At 39.4% G+C, this 16,750-nt stretch overlaps 1 protein-coding gene across 1 annotated transcript; it reads left to right on the top strand.

Annotated features, from left to right (window-relative positions):
* The first annotated feature begins 11,237 nt into the window (after positions 1-11,237).
* On the top strand, positions 11,238-12,176 carry LOC134640685 (olfactory receptor 6N1-like). Its single transcript, XM_063492588.1, has one exon. The coding sequence runs from the start codon at positions 11,238-11,240 to the stop codon at positions 12,174-12,176; it is 939 nt and encodes a 312-aa protein (XP_063348658.1).
* Positions 12,177-16,750: the final 4,574 nt, after the last annotated feature.

Here is a 16,750-nt window from a genome sequence, read left to right as displayed (position 1 = left end):
CCACTTCCCCTGCCAGTGGCAGACGCCCTCAGACATCGGTGCATTGGTGGTTCTTTGTGTCCAGGGATGGGCGTCCAGATACACACCGGCTCACTCCTTGGTGGCTGTTTGTCGGGGCCTGGAGCCTGGGGCTCGCTCGGGCCACTTCGGGGGTGGGGTACCCTCCCGGCCTCTCGGCCTGGGGCTCGATCACTCTGGCACAGCTGGCGGAGTGGACATTGTGCCGGTGGAGCTCACGGGCACGTCACTGCAACCCCCTTTGGCTTCTGCTTCGCGGCTGCTGAGTGACCCCTCATCTGGGGCTCTCCTCAGCTCTTTCTGGGATAGTGGCGCGGCTGCCCTTCTGTTGGTCTTCCTTGGTCTCTTGTGTTCTGGGGGCCTCTAGATGTCTGGAGTTTTGATCTCCTCCATACCTGCTTCATGCCCTGGAGGACGGGGCTGTGGCTCCCCACACCCTCTAGCAGATCATTATGTAGTACGAGGATTAACAGGTGGTAAGTTTAAAACAGAAGGGAAACCCTTCTGACCGGAAGAGCAGTGGAGCAGCCAAGGGAAGTAGTAAAATGCAATGGGCTCAGCCGTGACAATCAAGTCCCATAAAAGTCCAAACGGCGCAGAAACTGACAGGATCGTCACTGTCCTGTCTGCCTCTTCATTCTGGTGCCAACTAAAAAGGAGAGAGGGCCAGCAGCAGTCACCATTCTTGGATTCCACTCCTTAGACGGGATTGATAGGGACTTACCCCGGATGGGCAGAGCTCCTAACTCCGCCCGCCACTGTGCTGTGCTTCACACGCGTAGCCATGGTCTCGCCGTCCCGGGGACATAAGGCGCCATCCCGCTGCCTCTCAATCCCCTGCCATAGGCTTCTGTCAGCGAGGAGCTACCTCCCCTCAACACCAACACAGACCTCTCTGCTCAGCCCCGATCATCCTCTCCAGTGCGCGGTCGTCCGCGATCTCCGGTCCCGTTCTCCTTTGCCGCACGCCCCGGCCAGCTGCCTATAGCCGGGCCTCTGTGCCGCTCTGGACGGCCGTCGTCCACACCGGTTACCACGCCATGTCGCTCCTCTCCTCCCTGCGTCTCTCACGCTCTCTCTCTTATTAAATAGCTGTGGCAAACCCCAGGTGTGCCAGGTTAACGTTCAGGAGGGGCGGTGGAATGGGCATCTCCCCGGAACAATTCACATAACAAAACAAAAGCATGCAAAAACCCAACAAAATAAAACACTACACGCTAAAAAAAAGATCAAGAATAAAAAACATCACTACATGCAAGCAAATAAAAACACCAAGTTAAACTTTGTCCATTCCACCCTGTGACAATTACATGAAGGAACCTTTTAAATACAAGCGCGCTCATGCTCACAGGTGTACACACGGGTGCTCACACACACAAACTACACCTTTTTTGGCTCCTACCTCAAAGCACACTGTGCGCTGTCGATCTTACGTGCTGCACAATAATGTTTAATATTTAGTATTTACTGTTATATTCCCATAGATCAGTGGTTCCCAAACTTTTTTTGCTAGGCCCCCCTTGTTTTACAAGAAAAATGTTCGTGCGCACGCACATCCTCCAACCACACACCCATATTTTGCTCCATTCCGATTTATTTCACACCTCAAACATTTATTAAACAATTAAGCAAATACATGTAATCTGCAATAAATTACAGGCAGCAATGAAATAAACTACTAACTCTTTTACGCTACGTCCACACCTACACGGGTATTTTTGAAAACGCAGCTGGTTTGTCCACACGTAAACGGCGTTTCGAATCACCGAAAACGGAGATTTTCCTGTTTTGCGTTTACGTGTGGACGAGGAATACAGAGTTCGTCACGCAACGTCAAAGGTATGTGCCTTTTTTCACATCACGTTATTGTTTACATGAGATGAATTGCAGAATGGCAGATAGAGACGATCTGTTACTGTTAATCTGACTACCTTCAGGTTTTACACGCTTACACACAACACACAGTTACTGTTCCTCCATTTACAAAGGCAGAGGCGTCACGGTGTGATTATTTTACATGTAGTTGTTTTTTTCCTGTGTAATAATATTCAACATTGTTATCAATACATTTTTCAAAAAATGCCTCTCTGTGCAAAATGGGTTTAAAAACATAAACAGCTGTGGGATACTGTTTGTCCGTGATTTGAACCGGGGGAACAAACCGTGGTAGGATCAGCCTGATATTATTTGTATCCTGCTGTAACGTTACTGTATAAAGAGCTAACATCTCCAAAATGTCAGGAGTAGTTAGTCATTACAACAAGTGTTTGTGAACTAAAAATCAAGAATGTGGGATCCTGTTTGTCCGTGATTTGAACAGCCCAGTGTGTGCTCCCGATGCAGGGAAAAGCAATTCTGCAGGGGAGACCTACCTACCTTGGCACTTGCGCAGGTGAAGCCAAAGGGAAGATATGCTTCACCATATTTTCTAGTCTTTGGCTTAGAATGAAGTTGGTTTGGAAACATATTCAGCCATGCTTCATCTCCTGCTTTGCGTTTCTGTGGGTGCACCGTGCTAGCAGTGTCCAAGCGTTTTTTGTTTTTTTTTTCCCTTTTCATCCCGCGCCCCCCCTAGGGGGCGGGCCCCACACTTTGGGAAGGTCTGCCATAGATCATCGTGATGTTTTTTATTATGTTGCTCTTTTTTTCTTCTGCTTGTTTTCTCTTTTTTCTTTCTCAACAGGTGATCCTATGGAACGCCAGGACTGCCATAATGAATTAATTAAATACACCATTAAATAATTAATTAAATGTGGCAATAATTAATTAAAATTGGAATTAATTAATTAAATACATAGTTATGACACATGTAATTAATTAATTAATTATTGACACATTTCATTAATTATTTATGTATTTCACATTTTAATTAATTATTGACACATTTAATTAATTAATTATTGACACATTTAATTAATTATTTATGTATTTCACATTTTAATTAATTATTGACACATTTAATTAATTATTTAATGATATATTTATTTATTTCATTTTGGCAGTCCTGGCGCCTGGCTCTCATCATGAATTAATTTTATCTGTCAGCCTCACCCATCAAACTCAGGGGGCGGGGTTAACGCTGATCGAGTCAAAACCATTGCTTTGGCCTGGTGGCCATTGTTTTTAGCACACAACAACCGGCATGTGAAAACTAACAGAACTGAACTTTGAAAAACCCTGTTTGTGTGTCACCAAATACAGTTTTAATATTTTTTAGCCGAGAATGTAGTGGTTTAATCTTCATATGTGTGGTCGGTTTGTCAAGATACAGCCTCTTTGCAGAAGTGCTTCGATGATTTCGGAGATGTCTGCCCAGTCTCATGGCAAAGCGTGGGATAGACCCGCTCGCCTCGCAAGGAATCGAGCTGTTATTACCGCCGACAAAGCGCAGGCCCCGGTACAGAGCTGTAATAACCCCCGCTGACACTGACTTCTTTTACTGAGGTTATATTTATCGGGGTTTTATTTCCTGATGTTCGTATGTGTCCTACGTGTTTCAGTTGCCAATTCTGAATTATAACTAACATTAAAAACATGTTTAAGGAGGAGAGAGAGCAAATAAATTCGATTAACAGCTGATCTTTGGGTTTTTGTTCAGTAATCAGCGTGACCTGTGTATAAACGCATAAAAGAGATAACGTTGGTGTTTCCGTCATGTAGTAGCTGCTGGCTTTAACTGTACAAAGGTTGTTCGACACTATGAAACACAGACTTCATGATGTTCAGCTAATATTTTTATTGTGAATATTAATCATGAGGGTAAACGGCCCTGTACACCACGGAGCAAGATCAGCATATCCACGATATCTTCAGCTCTCTGAGTTAACCCAGAGTTTCCCAGCTGACTAATCTAACGGTCATCTACGAATATGTCACGGGTCATATCAATATGATTTTACAGAAAATCATCCTTAATACTGCCAACTATTTCAGAGACGTGAAAATCTACAGAACAAATAACACAAAAATATAGCAGTCTAACGCAACACTGTAACAGAGATGAACCGTCATTTTGTCGCAGATCAAAGTGGAATGAAAGTGATTGGTTGAACTGGTGTTCGTGATCTGTGTTTTCTGCATTTTCATCAGCGTAAGAGACTCAGCAGATTAGAATAACAGTTATACATTTAATAAATTACCAAATGAATACACGCAAGAAACGAGCAAACCTGTTCCGACAATTTGAGTTTGTGTTCCCTCAGCTGCAGACTCGCTGCTGTTTAAATGTTTGAGAGGAAGATTATATAAAGCAAACGTCATAGACTCAGTCTGCGTTCACATTTGATATGAGGCCAGCACGTATAGTGGCTGTGTCCTGTTTTAAGATCATACATGTAAAATTGTTGTCCGACCTCCGTCGATCCAGCCGCTCCGAGTTAACTAAAGTTAACTTGGATAAATTATAGTTAAGGAGTATCACAGATAACACCCACGTGAGCTGTGTGACTGTTCACCACTACACTGAAATCAGTAGGCTATTACTGAAATACACGTGCTATTTCATAAACTATGATATAAATAGGGAGGTCCTACTAACATGTTTAGTTTTAAAGGACACCTTCCTGCCTTCAGTCTCATTCATGAGCAGTATTAGTTTTCTTCTAACATCCAGAAGTCTGCACGATGTGTTTCATAGTTTGTAACAAACCTTTGACAGTTAAAGATAACATGACCGAAAAAGCAAACAAATAAATAAATGAATAAAAAGAGAGAGAGAAAAAAAAAAATCACACAAATTATATGTTAACCTCATTTATTTTTAGTTAAGTAAACTCTAAAAATTCTAACAGATAGCTGGTGCTTAGAATACAGTTGAATAACTATTAAAAAACAGATGATTTAATATTTCTGTCCAGGTTGCAGTCTGCATTATGAACATGTAGTTGGAAACTCTGCTCCTCTCGGTGGAAATGCGCCTTCTCTTTCCTCTTTGTATAAAAACATTTGAAAAGTCAGTTTAATCTCAAAATTCACTGTTAGAGCTCTGCGCTCGGGAAAAATACTATATTTACTTATCTTGTGCAGAAAAATGCGCTGACATTGCGTTATATCAAGCACCAGCTGCCCAGTTAAACTGTGACTATCACCAGGTAACGTGGGTGTGTTTCTTGAATTAGCAGCAGGTGTTAAACAGCTGACAGGTGAGGAGGAGGATGCATGCAGGTAAACTGAGGGTCTGTTGAGCTGATCGCTGGTGTCGTGAGAAACGTGTCAGCTCGTTCTTTATGTTACAGAAGCACAGACACACAAGACCAGGTGGAAAGAGACGATCGTTCGGTGAAAATGAGAATATGCCAATGCAACATGTGGAACACGGAGAGTGGAATATGTAAACAAACCCGTTGACGTAACCCCCTCGGTGCACTCTGCATGCTGACTGTTAGCAGAGCTACTGAAATCTCTGAAAACATCTGAGCACTTTTGCAAACATGTTCTATGTTGACAACCTGACCAGACATGTGAAGATTACGGCGCGACATTCGCGGCTAAAACACTGTTAAAAGTGTAGTTGGTGACAGAAAAACGGGGTATTTTAAAACTACACCACCACCATTGCTGCCTGTGATTTGAAATGCATTCTGGGATACCTGGCTGCCCCAAGTCTACAGAAGCAATCGATTATCTAGGATCGACCTGTTTTGACTTACTTTGCACGGCAACCAATCAAATGTTAGAGAAGCTGCATGGGCAGCGTTAACCCCGCCCCCTGGGTTTGATGGGTGAGGCTGACAGATAAAATTAATTCATGATGAGAGCCAGGCGCCAGGACTGCCAAAATGAAATAAATAAATATATCATTAAATAATCAATTAAATGTGTCAATAATTAATTAAATTGTGAAATACATAAATAATTAATTAAATGTGTCAATAATTAATTAATTAAATGTGTCAATAATTAATTAAAATGTGAAATACATAAATAATTAATTAAATGTGTCAATAATTAATTAATTACATGTGTCATAACTATGTATTTAATTAATTAATTCCAATTTTAATTAATTATTGCCACATTTAATTAATTATTTAATGGTGTATTTAATTAATTCATTATGGCAGTCCTGGCGTTCCATATGATCCAGGTGATTGATATATGTATTTATTGTCTGCTTATTTTGTTGGTTTTTGTTTTTTGCTCTTTATCCCGTCCCTCTTCCCCGCTGTTTTTCTTTCCCTCTTTCTTTCTCCCCTTTCTTTTCCCCAGTCAAGTCTGTCCCGTATTTAGCAAGTGAAAATAAAATAAAATAAAATAAACAATAAAAGGTGAATCAAATAGACCATTACGGCAAGGCTGGGATGGTCCATTTAGTAAAGTAAACCCGTTGGGCATCTTTCTTCGCCTTTAGACAATAATTCTGATGGCAAAAGAGCCAAAAGTTCTGTCTTTCTCTGCTTGTTGTCATGTCGTCCAAATTAGCAATGCCTCCACTCTTCCAGGGCCAACTTAAAAGCGAGCAGCTCACAGGCGTTTAGAAAGGAAGGCACATAGTTGTAGCTTATACCGGGGTCAGTTTCACTGGGAGAGCAGCACCCCTATTCCTACATCCGAAGCGTAAATCCAGTAATTTTGGTCAGAATTGGACCGATACCGATATTGTATATCGGAACAGTCCATCCCTAAGTTTAATCTTTTAACTTTATGCACATTGCATCAAGCAAAAATCAAATTATATGCAACATTCTCTGACTGGAAACAATTTGTTTAACATTTAAGCCTCTTCTCTGTGTATTCCGGCATAAAATAATTTTTTGCATTTACACTCACTCTTTCAAATAGATGCAAGTAAAACACAGCAAAAAATAAATAAAATCAAGGATTCAGCAGCACTAAGTCCTGCTGCTCTTAAGTCTATTTTCACCTATTTAGCAGGAGTGGGGCCGTGCTACAGTGGTCATGTCAGTGGGGGGATCCGGAGGTTTCTCTGTGAATTTCACATTTCCTTGCCGGCTTGCTAGGTGCTTGCTCGGATTTTAATTTTTTTTTTGTTGTTGTAGAAAGAAGTTTTCTTCCCACACAGAGTGTACAACAGATGCTAATGTTTTTGTCACTTTTTATAGAGTCAAACACAAAGTAATGTCAGTCAGGGCACTAGAGTGCGACCAATTTGAGACCAAAATTTTCAATGGTGCGACTAAAAAAAAAATTGCACCGGTGCAACCATAGCTGGACTGGCCATCGCGCATACCGGGCATTTGCCCGGTGGGCCAATAGTGATTTTTCGTTTTTATGGGCCGATGGGTTTGTTTGTTTTGTTTTGTTTTTCTTCTTTTTTCCCGTAACGGTATAAACACTGAAAGGTGGTGGATTGGCCAGATGCTGGGAGATGTGTAAAAATAACTCAATTGTTTGGTGGTGGCTATTGCGGAGCTTCCACAGATTCAGTAACATTAGCAAGTGGTGGAGGCCAGCAGATGCAACACGCTGGCAGGTGGATGACGGAAAGGCAGGAGGAGCAGAGACCCGAGGCGGTGAACTGAACTTCAGGTAAGAAGTTATGACCTGCAGTCTATCTGGGTCAGATATAAACCAAGTTTAGGTGGAGTTTATTTTCGTTATGCTGACTTTTTACAGTCAGTTACAATAACTCGTACTGCTTACTAGCTAGCATGACGGAGTTTATATACTGCTGGGCGGGTGCTATGATATTATTGATGTTGAACTTGTTTTATCTTATTTTATTTATAAGGTTAGTTATTAGAGTTTCCAACCCTCCCGTAAAAAACTGAATCTTCTCATATTCAGAGTAAATATTGCGCGTTTCGTATTGAGGTGAAAAGGAACATAGTTTGTCCCGTTGGACTTCAGCTACAATGAAAAAGACACAAAGCTGGAATTATTCTGTATCTTTGCTGCAAAGCTGCCTCTTCTCCTCTCATTCTCTCCCCTCCCTCTCCTGTTTCTACTTCAATCATGAAACTGATCAATGATCAGCTGATCGGCTTTTCTCTCTTGTTTGTTTATCTCCCACTTTGCGTCAGAAACAGGAAACCGGTGGATGTCGCGCTAAACAACAGCAACACGTTTAAGCTTAAACGGCTGTTGTTAGAATTTATTTAATATTAATTTCTAGTATCAGCTGATGTTTGCTGGAGCACAGCTGTAAAAGCTGCTGGTCATGATATCGGTTTGGTTATCTGGTGAGAGGGAAACATGCAGATGAAACCAGGAGATGTCCTTACTGAATCATCAGAGCTGAACAGGTGATGGAGAAACAGGTTTACCTTTTAGGTGACATGAATGAGTTGAAGGGAAGTTATGAACTGTTTCTGAGAGACAAATAACACCAGGATCCTTTTCTAAGTAGCTGACAGCTGGTAACTGTGCAGGGGCGGATCTAGCAAAGTTTAGCCAGGGGGGCCGATAGGGCATTAACAGGGAAAAGGGGGGCACAAAGTTATACTTTTCTTTCTTATTCTCATTTAAAATGTCTAGCTTTTAATAAATAATTATCTGAATCTTACACCCAAAGTTTTAATCTGATGTAAAATGTATAGAAGTCCATTACTGTATATAGTAACTATTAAGTCTAATATACCCTAGTAAGCTATGCTACTTTTTCCTTTGGGAAGATACCATCTGTGCAGTCTGCAATTCTGTTGAAGAAAGATGTTGAATCTATTTAATTATTCTTGAAAAATAATTTATTTCTGTGCATTTTTTTTTTCTCACACTGCATCAAATTAAAGTTGATTACGTCGATTAAGCATCATGAGGTGAAGGGTGGGAGGTGGTGCCCTATTTTTTTTTGCTGGGAGTTTGCAACCCTATTAGTTAGGTTGCTTAATATTTCTGCTAAGTACTCTTTAAAATACCAGAATAGGGAGGATGGAGTAGGTTTAAGTTTATTAGATTGATCAGTATTGCTGAACTATGAAATACTTTGGGTGCAGTGTATTTTTTACATACAGGTATAACAGAATAGCTTTAGTGTTGTTGTTTATTTAAACTTGAGTATGAACCTATACAAAATGCAGCAAGACATTAAATAAACAGTTTTATTGATTAACCCTCTGGGGTCCAGGGTATAATTGGCCGTTTTTGACTACTTTTGATTTTACCTCTATATTTCACCTTTAAAATATGTTTTTCTTGCCTTGTTTGGTATCATTATTTTCAGCACAACCTCAAATATCTGAAATTTGAGTTATTTTTTCATTTTGGCATACCATATTAGCACAGTTGATCTAAATTCAGACAAGAAATTCAAAATCCGAGTAGAAAAAAGTTATATTTTTTACTGTAAAACCCACAGACATGTTTAACGAATCATTTTCACAACTTGAAATGCAAATAGAAATTGTACATTTCTAAAAAATTATGCACAAGTTTTGCAAACAACAAAGTTATATGGTACTATTTACCTAAAAATGCAGCAAAGGCCTCAGGCGTTTTTTATATAACCATTTAAATCTATTTACAGAACAATCAGGTGTGCTGCATCAAGGAAGAAGGCACACAAATGATTTGTGCCAGTCCAAAAAATGTAGTTTGTGTTCAGTATAAGACAGAGGAGAACACCACAGGCCTAAACCCTGCAGGTCTGACAGCAGGAGGTGCATGAGTGCAGTTTTCCATGTGGGAACATGCGTTTACACTGGAATCTGCCTCTGACGGCTTTTTTAGAGCAAATATGAAATTAAGCAGTCTAACTGACACACAATACAAGACAATAACTACACAACAAACTAACTATAGCCTCCAAACACGCTAAACGTCACTAATGTCTCAGACGTGAAAACTCGCTCTCTCTCTTTCCGTCACAGGTGTCACTCCTAAAAACTTCCCCTTCTCCCTAAACAACCAAGTGCCACATGTTGCCATATCATTTTTTTGATTGGCTGACATGGTAAACTCTAACACCAATAGGGAAGGGGTATTTTTTGTTATCGTTTTTTCACTCGCAAAAGGGAGAGTGCTTGCTAGCGCTGTCTGTAGAAAACGCCGTTTTTACCGTTCTTCCCGCTGTAAACACCACTGTTTTGTTCAGAAAAAAACATCGCGTGTATTTTTTATCATAACTCTGGTTTTACGTGGCCCATCGACACAATTCAAAAACTGGTATGTAGTTTGAAGTCCGCACTTTCGACCCAAGTTGAAATGGAGACTCTGACGTGCTGCATCTTGTAGCTGTGTCGTCTTAAATTGGTCATGTGATTTTGATGCGCCGGCGCGTCCAGCGACCCCAGAGGGTTAAAAAACACACTATATCGGATTCATATCGGTATCGGCAGATATCCAAATTTATGATATCGGTATCGGTATCGGACATAAAAAAGTGATATCGTGCCATCTCTAATCAAAATAAAGCTAACACTTGTAAAACTTCACCAAAGGTGTAAATATTGCAGCAGATGTTACTGTGTCAAAGCTACTGAGGCTAGAACACAGAAAAAATAAGCCTAATTATTTTTTGGATTTTATTGCATATAATCACTTTGAAAATTATGTAACTTTATTTACATGCCTAAAACCTTTTTATTTTTAATTTTTTTGGTTTTTTTTACATTACCCACACACTCGGGTACATTGGGCTTTTTTGTCATTGGTGTTACCTACTGTTTTGTGTTTAATTTATATTTCTTGATTATTTGTTATTCATGGTTTTAGTTCTCTTGAGGTTATATTTTGTTGTTCTAGCTGTGCCTTTCCTGTGTCCATGGTATGTCTATTCTGTGCTTTTTTTCTGTCCCACGGTTCATGCCTCTGTCTCAGTGTTAAGTCTGTGTCTCTGTGTTATACTTCTTGTTTCTTTGACAGTCTGTCTTTTTTCATTGTATTCTGCTTCGCTTCCTTTGTCTTGTTAGGTCTGATCACTCCCAGCTGTGCTTACACAGGGGGGAAAAAAGTAGTGATATTTTCTATGTAAAGTACTTTTGAGCGATTGGATGTGATTGCTACTGCTTATCATGTCCAGGATGGTGGACAGTTCTTGAGCGATGTCCACATGATGTCATATGCAAAACCTCTATGCCAAGCCCTATATGAACTGTGATTGGATGAGGGAGCTGAGACCAATGAAAACTTAGCATTCTTTTGATACTTAAAGTGTTTACCCAAAGCTGTTTGGGTTTAACACGGTTGTGCTTTTAACAAATGTGTCCAGCTGATAAAGATTTAAAATATATTTGAAAGTCTAATGCTTGAGGCTGAGGTGTTGTTGTTTTACTTCTTTAACTAAATTTTGAAACATCTCCTAATTTAAAAAGTTGTTGAGTATGTTGTTACAGAATGCTTCAATCAATGTAACACACTTTATTATAAGTGGTTTTGACACAGTCAAAAGGCCAGTGGCAGTTGGTGTGGTTATATTGATAATCTATATACTAGCTATTTTTGCCAATACGGTAAACATCCTCTTCATTATTTTTGACAAGAGATTACATAAACCAATGTATCTTCTGGTTTGCAACCTTGCTGTTGTTGATATAATGTACACTTCCAGTGCCACTCCAACAATGATTGGGGTTCTCCTTGCTGATGTTAAAACCATATCATACGTGGACTGCTTAATTCAAATGTGTGTTTTCCACTTAGCAATGGTGATGGAACGGTTTGCTCTAGCAATTATGGCATTCGATCGATTAATTGCTATAATTTTTCCTTTTCATTACCACAGTTATTTGACAAATACACGTACTGTTGTTCTTACATATATCTTGTGGATTATTGGATGTGGTACTGTTGTCTTGTTTCCTGCGACAGTTATCCCTCTCCCTCACTGCACATTGAGGCTTAAGTACAATTTCTGTGATTATGCTGCCGTAATGCGAACCACTTGTGTCAACGTTGATGAGTATTTCAACCAAAGTGCCATTTGGTCATTTTTTATTTTATTTTTCACTTTCACTTTCATTTGTATTTCATACTGTGGAATCTTATTTTGTGTGAAATTATCTTCAAATAATGACAAAAAGAAAATGGGCAGCACTGTTGTGAGTCATGCAATTTGTGTAACATGCTTTTACTCTCCTATATTCATTATTGTTATCCTGACTAGAGTTGGTGTGGTATTATCTCTTGATGAACGTCAGGGTTTATTGATAGGGAACATTCTCGGTCCATCTCTTGTAAATCCTTTTGTGTATTGTCTTAGAACAGCAGAAATTAAAAATAAGATGGTTAAGATATTCAAAAAGATTCTTAGATTCTTGTGAGCTGAGTATGCTTTTCTATTATAATAATTACTATGCATTTTTTGTCTTTTTCCTCACTGAAGTTTTGTGAATATTATATATGTAAATGGTTGTGAGTTTATGCTAGCATCCTAACAGCTCTAAAAATGGCTGTTTTGTATGTGTGTGTTCTAAATATTAATTTTTTTTTTTTGCTTAATCAACAGAAGCTAATCATCTTTATGAATAATTGCTTTCAACCTCAGAAAATATTGCTTTGTGGAACAGCTCTTAAGTTTTGTTTAACTACATGTTAAATGAACACAAGCATTTGATATCTGAAAACAGCACATTTTTCATTCTCTTTCAAGAAATATTCAAATGACTAATTGATAGGTTATTATTATTTATTTGTTTTTATTGTTTTTAATTGATCCACTCCTTGACTGTCTTAAGACAAATGAGATTAAGAATACATTTTTACAATTAAACTAGCTTTTGTCATTTTAATCAAGACCATCTGTTATCCATCTGTAAGCAATACTATATGCTGATACACGTGTTAGAAAAATTCCCTTGTGAAGTGAGACACACAGAGTAGCATGTTCCAACATGTTTATTTACTTGCAAGGAAGCAATAGAATACATAGTTAATGTTTATGCAAACACTCACCAATTCATTCCCGCGAGTTTCATATATGTACTTCTTCCAACATTATCCTGGGAACGGATGTGTGTGAGATGGTCTTACAGAGAAATAGTTAGAATCATGTACTAGTACATCATGTAACAAACTGCCACAACAAGGCCTGAGAAAAGGACGGATTAGACGGACAGAGAGGGAGAGATGTATTCTTTCACCTTACCAAAAAGAGTGTTGAATAGCTTTAATTTCTGAGTGTTGCATAACTATCAGAAAAGAATGAGGTAGGTCAGTTAAAATTTTGCAATGCAACAGAATTCAACTATTATGATGTCTGCTATTTATACAATTATAGTACAAACTGTATGTCAGACAGTTTGTACAGGAACTCACAGATTCTTTTCAGTGTCTTTTTTGTTTCTCTATCCCTCTCCTCCTATATTTTTCTTTCCCTCTCTTTCTGTTAACTTTCTCCCCAACTTCTCTTTCCCTTTTCTTTCTCTTTCCTGTCCCCAGTCCTATCTGTTATGATTGTAATTACTGAAAAAAAAATCATAATTAGGGGTGGGAATTTAACACGTTTATTGCAATTAATTAAATTGGAAAAAAAAATAACACGTTAAAAAAATAACGCATTTGATCGCACTTTACATTCCAAGCAAAGGGGAACTTTTGTCAAGGTATGATTTCCTGGTATGTCTATTACACCGATGCACACATCTGAGCTACAAAGAATCAGAAGAAAGTGCATTGCTAGGACTGATCAGAGGCAAATTTATTTCAAAAGACTACCTGACGGAAGCCTTTATAAAAGCGTGGTTTTGTGCAAACTGTGCCAAAAGGAGTTTGCACAGCACCGAAGCACTTCAACCTTAGAGTACCATCAACCAACTGAAAAGCAAGCAAAATTACATGCATTACGGACAGCCCTGCTAATATGGAGGAACTACACCAGGAGCAAACAAGACTGGGTCAACAGAAAGAGCCACTCATATAGAATATTTCCACATGGTGGAATCAATGCTGGATCTGGTTTCTCTTCTACTAAAGAAAGAATCTACTAAAGGATGTCTTTGCTGCTTTAGACAAACACTAGCAAAAGCTAGTCATTTTAACTCCATCAGGGCTGGTAAAACTCCAAAAGCTGGCAACTGTCCTTGAGCAATGCAGGTAAATAAAACTATTTTTTAACTTATTGTTACTGTTTCTTCAAAAAGTTCTATAGTTGACAGTTATTGTGTAGCTCAGTGGTTCTCAAACTTTTCACATTGAGTACCACCTCATAAAATATATGGCTCTTAAACCACCCTTATGACCGACATTAAAGTGCAGTAGTATATGCCTATTTAACACCATATACAGTTTATATGAGACAATTTTATTTCTTATATGAATGTTATTTATTTTTACTGTCATAAACAGGATGTGACAAGTGATAATAATAATAATAACTGTACTACATTAAAACATTCGCAGAAGGTGGGATATCCGGTCTTTAAGTGATGATGTATGAACCCTGCTTCTGGCTCTAAACTACTCTGCGTTTATCAATGCTGGTGTGTCTTTAACATGCTTGAATGCTTAATATCTTGTTCTATTTTATCTGAACAAGCCCCTTAAAAAAGGCAGTGATCACTGTCGGCCTCTCTCAGTTATTATTATCACTGTTTATTTTCAAACTCAGTTATTAAAACCTTGCAATGTAACTACAGCCCAGCCCATGCAGCAGTATATTAATTACTAACCTCGTATTGTGGATGGATTATCTCAGTTGTTCTCCTGACTGAAGTTTGGTCCGTTTACATCATCCCAACATGCGATTGTATTTGTTCCTAACCATCGGGAACCCTCGCGTTAACTTTAATCGAGTAGAAAAAGGTTAGTGTTCATCCTCCAGTTTCACTGTGCCAATGTATTTATATTATGTTAACCATAGTTGTGCAGCTAGCCACCACGTAGCACATCATTATATACCAGCTAGCCCAACTTCAGTAACCCTACAAATGTCACTGCTGTTTAGTTTCCTGTCTTCATTTATGTGGGAAGTGATAGCAGTACTGTACATTTTAATGTTTCAGAAATCCCTCAATCAAAACACGGTATATTATTCAATTTTTAAAAAATTTTGGGTACACGTACCACAGTTTGAGAACCACTGGTGTAGATTAATAATTCCTTTCTTGAACTGTCTACTATAGGTTTGTGACTGAGCTTATTGGAGGTGATATGTCTGATGTTAAGTGGTTTTACCTGCTTTCTGCCACCTGCATCACACCATGGAGGTCTTCAATGATGACTGAAACTACATGGTGAAATTTAAGATTGCCTTAACAAAGGACGTATCCCAACGTGTAGCTACACTCAACCATCAGTGGCTCAAGATAGCTACTGTGCTTGACCCATGCTTTAAGGATTTAAAGTGTCTTGCAAGGGGAGAGCGAGAAGAGGTTTGGACCAGTCTTGAAGCCAGTGGCGGTCCTAGCCTGTTTGGCGCCCCGGGCGAACACTCCCTCTGGCACCCCCCCCCCCCCCACACACACAAAACATATTAAGGATTGTACATTAACATAAAACTGTTGTCGGAACTAATTGATATTAAAATCTGTAACATAATGTATTGTTTGGAGTTTAGTCTGTTACTGTTACTATTTTCACCATTTCTTTTTGGAGCAACTGTAACCCACATTATTTCCTTAGGGATTAATAAAGTATTCTGATTCTGATTGTTTCAGGATGACCCACCATTATCCAATGACACATCTGCGTACCTGTATCTTTTGCTCGTTTCTCCTGCTCTTCTTTTCTGTTTTTTCTAAACTGAGCACCTGATGGCTTTGAACTTTTCTTGTCCATCTTCATTGGTTTTAATTTTGCACTCCAGTATGAAGACAAATCCCCCATATCGAGGATCGCCACAACATAACCTAATAGACCTACACCTTAGTTCACATATTCACTTTGTCTAAGGTGTATTTCTGGGATTTCGCACAACCCGGGATTCAAATCATGAATACATAACGGGCTTGGATTTACATCATTATGAATGAAATGTGCTCTATTTGGAAGCAGCCGGCCCCCCTCCCGTTTCGACGGGTTGTGTGTGAGACTTTAAATCATCAAACTGTAAATTATAAATTTTAAATTGTTATTGATCCCTTTACCCCTGGTCCTAAAGTGTATATTTATTTTCTTACTCTTCTTATATTTATTGTTTGTTTATTGCACTGCTGTAACTGAAGCTTCGTCGTCTCGTCTCTCTATATACTGGACTGTATGTAGCGGAGATGACAATAAAGTTTACTTTGACTTCAGCAGCAAGCAGACGCACTGAGGGCTCTCGCGCTCACTTTTCGCGTATAGAATTTCGAAAAAACATCGGTGCAAATTATAAATCTGTATTATAATGTCTGGTGTTTTCATGTTTGTTGGTTTTTTTTAATTTTGTTTTATTTTGCGTGTTGGTTATTAGATGCCGCTCCAGCCAGCCAGAGAATCCCCCATCGCCCCGCCCTGTCCTCCCTCTGCTGCAAGTAGCAGGCGCACCTCGCAAACGGAGGGCGCCCTTACTCCCAGCAAATGGGCGATAGAAAACCGATCAGTGCCTATGCCATTCCCAATATGCGCTGGCTGATGTCGGGGCAGCATGAGTACGAGCAATGGTTTTTTTTGTTTTTTGTTTTTTTTTTTGCCGATGCCTGTGATGCCGCCCCCCACCACGATGCCTCCCCGGGCAACTGCCCGTGTCGCCCGTATCAAAAACCACTACTGCTTGAAGCCCTGCTGCAGGAACACTGTAAAGATGTCACCACAAAGGAGCCAGCAAAGACGAAGAGCCTCCTCCTCTCTTCATTGTCTTAAGATTCTGATTCAGATTCAAGAAGCCCTGTAGAACAGGGACCAGAGTTCTTTTTTTTGTTTTGGGTTTTTTTTTGCCTGCCCCGTTTAGTTCTTTAGCCATCAGAATTGTTGTCTG

This window comes from Pelmatolapia mariae, linkage group LG14 (genome assembly GCF_036321145.2).
Source record: "Pelmatolapia mariae isolate MD_Pm_ZW linkage group LG14, Pm_UMD_F_2, whole genome shotgun sequence".
Classification (NCBI taxonomy): Eukaryota; Metazoa; Chordata; class Actinopteri; order Cichliformes; family Cichlidae; genus Pelmatolapia; species Pelmatolapia mariae.
Note: the sequence above shows the minus strand (reverse complement) of the source record. Positions and strands in the feature narration are given on the sequence as shown.

What these genes read in the sequence shown, in the direction of transcription:
- LOC134640685 (XM_063492588.1), top strand. Translation starts at nt 11,238, where the DNA reads ATGTTGTTACAGAATGCTTCAATCAATGTAACACACTTTATTATAAGT.